The 6,082-nt window shown below is 30.1% G+C and overlaps 1 protein-coding gene across 1 annotated transcript; it reads left to right on the forward strand.

Moving 5' to 3' along the window:
- The first annotated feature begins 123 nt into the window (after positions 1–123).
- On the forward strand, positions 124–985 carry LOC123007513 (cilia- and flagella-associated protein 20). The gene is made up of 2 exons (XM_044402860.1): positions 124–477; positions 527–985. Exons 1-2 carry the CDS (start codon positions 202–204, stop codon positions 845–847), a joined length of 597 nt encoding a protein of 198 aa, XP_044258795.1. The 5' UTR covers positions 124–201; the 3' UTR covers positions 848–985.
- The last annotated feature ends 5,097 nt before the right edge of the window (positions 986–6,082 follow it).

Raw genomic sequence — 6,082 nt, forward strand, 5'->3', positions numbered from 1 at the left:
CGTAAAATGTTATAAGGCTTGTTAATTCAAAAAAAACCGCCACGTGCGCGCCCTCTGAAAGCGGGAAGCCACAGTTTTAGCAAATTTTGCTACTGGTTCCTACACCTGTCAGTGCCATTTCCAACTGTCAAAAATTTTGTTTATGTCTCAACATAACCTGTTCTGTTTTGTGAGTCATGTTTGTCCAAAAAATTCCTCGTAATGTTTAAAAATACCTTTCAAAGTGGTTTTCTTTCGATTCTGTACAGTATCGGTAGCAAGCCGCTTCAAATCTGGGATAAAAAAGTAAAAAATGGCCACATTAAAAGGATCACAGATGAGGATATCCAATCTTTGGTCCTGGAAGTCGTCGGGTGTAACGTTAGCACCACTTATATCACTTGTCCTGCCGACCCTAGGAAGACTTTAGGAATCAAACTCCCTTACTTAGTCATGATTGTGAAAAATCTCAAAAAATATTTCACTTTTGAAGTCCAAGTAAACACATAATTTCACACAGATGCCGTTTTTAGTAATAAGTTTTTAGATTTTAGACGATAAGAATGTACGACGCAGGTTCAGAGCTAGCAATTATCAATCAACAACAAGAGTCAAACCTTTTATTTGTACAATGCCAATGAGACTAGACGAGGGCTGGAATCAAATTCAATTCAATGTAGCTGATTTCACACGACGTGCGTATGGGACCAACTATGTGGAAACGCTAAGAGTCCAAGTCCATGCTAACTGTAGAATTAGAAGAGTCTACTTCTCTGATAGACTGTATTCAGAAGATGAACTTCCAGCCGAATTTAAACTATTTTTACCAATCCAAAATAAAACACGAACTGCTGTTGCGACGCAGTAATCACAATTTTACCACTGGACCAGTCATTAAGAGTTTTTGTTGTAATTAGAACTGAAATTGCGGTTTTTACGTTATTAGGTAACACAAAATTGTATGCAATTATCATTTTAGATAAAATAAACTTCATTTTTCACAAAATGTGTCTTTTATTACAACCGTTCATTCAAAATGACCAAAATACTAGAAAATATTGCTTAGTTGTATAGTATAACTGGTTGCATAACCACCGGCAAAGTTTTGCTTTGCTACATAGTTAAACCAATTATTTATTGTGCGATGAGTGGTTTTCCCACAAGTAAATATTATTACTCATTAATCTATTATAATTTAGCATTTACTCAATTACAGCAAATATCAACAATGTAAAGCATAATGGTGTTATAATTTACATTTTATTATGTTAAAAAAAACTAGGTATTTTGTACTTAACTCAGTGTAATAAGAGCGCAATTTGTTTTTTCATCGACAATTATTTATCACTTTGTGCATTATTTTCCGTCTACATCTAAAAAAGCAGGATTAGACTTTACACATGAGGAGGATGTTTAGTAGGGTAGACTGGGTACGGTTGAAACAAAGGACGGTTGAAACAGAGTTAATGTTTCTGGTAACAAAGGGGTGCAAGGGCCGAACAAAGCGGACAAAATAATAAGTACATCTAACCTCCTTGGTCCGAACATAAACTTGAGTCTTGCGTTGCTTACAGCGCCCTGCAATTTTTTATAAGAGGCCATATTGTGTTTTGTTGAGCAAAAGTAAGTATTTTTGTTTGAAGAGATTTGCATTTATTATGACTTATATTAAAGTGAGAGTATTTTTTTGTGTTTGAAATGAAACTTGTAGAATATGGCAGCGTGATTAGTTTTAATGCGAAATTATTGTCACCGTTACTATAAATTGTTTTCTACCGTTTTGTACCTAATAGGGGGGCTGGAGACGGTTGAAACATTTTTTCTGGATACGGTTGAATGGTTGAAACAATATATTATTTATTTATTTATTATTTATTTTCTAATAAACAACATGAATCATCATCATCAGAGGAGAAGGAGTGCTACTGCCTTGTTTGTATGTCGTAGTATTCAGGAACAGACCCGGAGAAAAATGGATATAATGCAGAAGTTGTAAATTATGTACTCACGAAGAGTGCATAGGAGGTGGTCTTAGCTATATTTGCCACAACTGTGATTCTGAATGATCCGAAAACTATTATTTATTAATAATAATTTTTGTTTGATTTATTATTATCAAAATCAGTAGCATTATTGATAATAATATTTTCTTTTAGTTTGGTCTCATATACTTTTTCTGGTCAAAGTGCTATTTTAGTAGGTACGTTATTGAATTACATTAAATTACAAATTAAATTTATAAAAAGGAAATGCTATTGATTTATATTGTTTTGATAAGTACATAGTGTATAATTATTAAGTATTCATATTGTCAAAGACGACTGATATACAGGGTGATTCACATAACTTTACGACCCTGACGAACTTTAAATGCAACCAGTAATACATTAGTCAATTATAACTTGATTCAAAAAGACTAATAATTATAAACTTATTTGAGATTTGGACATCCCTCATAAAAATATAATAACGCCAATCATGACTACAATGCAGTAACAACACATTTTTATTTTAGTAAAGAAACAGTGAAATGAATGAGTGAAATAGTAAAAAACTAAAGAAAAACTAGAGAACTTAAATCAACAAATGTCCAAACTGATGTTCATTATTTTGTAAACATACTTAAATGCGCGTCACAAAAGACTCGTTTTCGATAACTCTTATTTCGTTATCATGATTCGTTGCAGTCCGTCGTCTATGGCGTTTTTGTTTTAACCAATTTAGGCGCAGTTCAACTTCCAATTGTCAAAATTTTTTATCTGTCGGATGCCTACGATTCGGATGCCAAATTTTGGGCTGCCACTGATGCATTCTTCTGACACTCACTATAAATCAATATCATTTCGACCCTTTCGTCATTAGAATACATTTTTAATCAAAAAAAATTTTTGAATTTTATAAAACCGAAGTGTCAATTATTGATGTTAGGGGTGTCCGGATTTTATGCTAATTAAACATAACTAAAAGTATCAAGTTATAAATGAATAACGTATAATGGGTTGCATTTAAAGTTCGTCAGGGTCGTAAAGTTATGTGAATCACCCTGTATATATTTTAAGTTGCACGCCCTAAAAACATTAGAAATATTGTTAATTTGAATTTTTATACTCTTTAAACACTGGGACTAATTTAATATTGTGGAGCAGTGCCAAAAAGACTCTCTCTTGTTTAACATATCTCCATCATCTCTCGATTTATTAATGACTATGCTATGGACGATAAAAGCTAAAGTGTTTCAATCGTACCCAGTCTACCCTTATAATTATCTCATTTAATTATGATCACGTGTCTCACTTGTGTTTTAAAAATTTTGATTGCATGTTCTTGCAATGTAATTAAAGTAGAGCTGAATGGCAAAAATGATCATATATATTCTAAAAAACATGATTTTTGCATTTAAGTACAATTAATTACTGAACAATTAAAATTCTCTTACGAGATAATTCAGGCGTGTGCATGTGACTCATGAAATTTGAAATTTTTGAAAAGGTAATTAAAGTTACAATACTACGTGACAAGAAGCAGACAGGATGAAACTTTTAAACGAAAAATTAGAATTTAAGTGAGTTGATTAGTGCCTGTAAGCAAAACAATTAAAATATTTAATATGACAAAGGTGATAAAATAAACGAGATTATATTTACACCATTTGCGTTGTAAAAAAAATTAATGAAAAATTAGAGTAGGTACGAACAAAGTGCTATTATTTCTAAATTGCGTCTAAAACACCACACAATAATTTATCATAAAGCGTGTAATTCCCCTTTGAATTATTACATGTTATTGGCATCATATTATGATGAATGTATTTTTTATAGACACTTCCGAAACTAATTAACATTTAATATAACCATAAGGTTCTACAAGTTTTTTAGACAGTTTGAAACAAACAACAATTTGGCTGTGTGACGATAATATGGTCATCAAACAAAGCTTAGCAAATACGAAATTTTTTTTATTTATTTTGCCACGCAAAAAATCCACAAATTTTAGCAAAGTTTTATGAGTTTTGTGACCCTGAAAACACAGTAAAGAGTGTGTTTTAGATATAAAAATAATTTTGTTTTACATAATTAATAAACAAAAGTTTAATAATTCTTTCACGTGGGTCTCATTAGGAAAACGCATTAATTGTTATGTTTTTTTTCTTTTTGTTTTCGCAGATCCTTGTATTTCGCTAATAGTTTCTTGCATTTTCTTGTCCACAGATAAGATAATAGAGACATATTTGCGTAACCTTTGTTACAATATGATTATTCTGTCTTCAAAATCAAGGTTAATGTTAAATACTTGTACAACTAATGACACAAAGCAATTACATTGTTACTTATATTCTATGAAAATAAATAGACATTGATGGTTTCTTGTCCCTTGTTGGAAAATACACTAAACAAACTTCCCGTATTAATACCAGAAATTTAAATAATCACAAGAAAAGAGCTTAAAATCTATAAACGCTTCATTTTTTCAATAAACAAATTCAAGTATAAAATATATATTATTTCTGGTTATACCAACTCTTAATTATAAAAATTAATCTTAATATTAATTTTCACAAACTTAAAATTTACTAAAGTCTAAATGAAGTCAGATTTTCTTGAAATCAAAATTATTAGATAATTAATTAATAATTAGTTAAAAATTGTTTTTTTTTAAATAATGTGATTTGTAAGTCACTAAAATGCAGAATACTTTTTACTAACTTATTTCACTATTAAGGAACCAAAATTGTGGTGACTAGGTTGTAAATTACAGATTAGCAAAGTTCTGAATGACAAAACTTTCAAAATATTTTTTTATTTAACTATTTATTTGCAAATTGTGATATTAAAAAAATTATAATAATTAAGTTGCTGGAAAGACGTCAGAATCTGGTATTAAAATTCTTGTCCTCAAAATAATTTTTAATTAATTATCAATTTTTATTAGTCTGCAAATAACTACACGTATTAAAACCAAATGGAAGTAATGTGCTTATTTATTGAAATTATTTTCAAAAAAATATTTGAAACAAACGTCATAACAATTACATTCCTTAATGATCAAACTGCACCAGATATTAATATTAACTAGAAAAAATTAACATGTAACGACATAATTTTCAACACTTAGTAAACAGATTATTTTATTTCAATTAGTAATGTAATTATAAAGTATTCAATTCGTAATAATTGCATTCTAACATTTTACAAGATGACAGTCTCATACGCATATTCTATGATAATGACGCAAATAATTTGCTACAAAACCAGTTAAGAAAATTAATAGTAAGTAAGGTCCGTAAAGCGGGATATTTTTGCTTTCTCCTAATTTTTTTAAATTTTTTTCTCTGACGCATAAACTAACAAAACCAACAATGAGTCGATGTCTATACGTGTTCAATGTTTGATGATAACAAACGCAGGTGTTTAAGAAATTCGCAAAAAACTGCATAAGTAATTAGATACAAACATGGTGACCATTTTTTTACTTTTCACACGTTCAGAGAACAAATTGTTTGACGTCCAAACTTAGACAACACTATATCATCTTGCCAAATCTGACAAAAACTCGCCACTATATATTATTTACATAATTAGTAATTTTAATCTGCTACAGCTAGATTAGCAGTTAAAAATCAACAAAAAAAATAAAGGCGTTACAAGATTGACGCAATACGGGCCAGTAAATTATGTTTTTAAACGCTATCCGTGTCTGTAAGTCACATTCTTTAGAGAAAAAAAAAAATGTAAGACGTCAATGGTCTAGAAAATTTGCTTAAACCCTCCAAAATGGTTTTAGATCAAGGTGTATTTTTGCACCGTTACGTAACAAGCTTTTAGCCATGTGTCACACTATCTTCTGAAAAATTATTGACGCATCATTATCATAAAATTGGTTGTTTATTGACAAGAGAACAACGTAATTGCGCTCTTCACGCGATTTTTTCCAAAGTCATAAAACGATTTTATTGACGAATGACACTCGAGATGCAACAAAATATTTCCATTCGAATTTATATTTTACATGAGGTAATTATTTGCAGAAATGTGCGTGACCGGTCGAAGATTGGGAATTTCGAAAGGAACTCAACTATCTCTTTACATTTTTGTCATTTCCAAGA

Source organism: Tribolium madens, unplaced genomic scaffold, assembly GCF_015345945.1.
Source record: "Tribolium madens isolate multiple individuals breed KSU strain unplaced genomic scaffold, Tmad_KSU_1.1 Scaffold_3;HRSCAF=73;Tcas5.2_LG2, whole genome shotgun sequence".
NCBI classification, from domain to species: Eukaryota; Metazoa; Arthropoda; class Insecta; order Coleoptera; family Tenebrionidae; genus Tribolium; species Tribolium madens.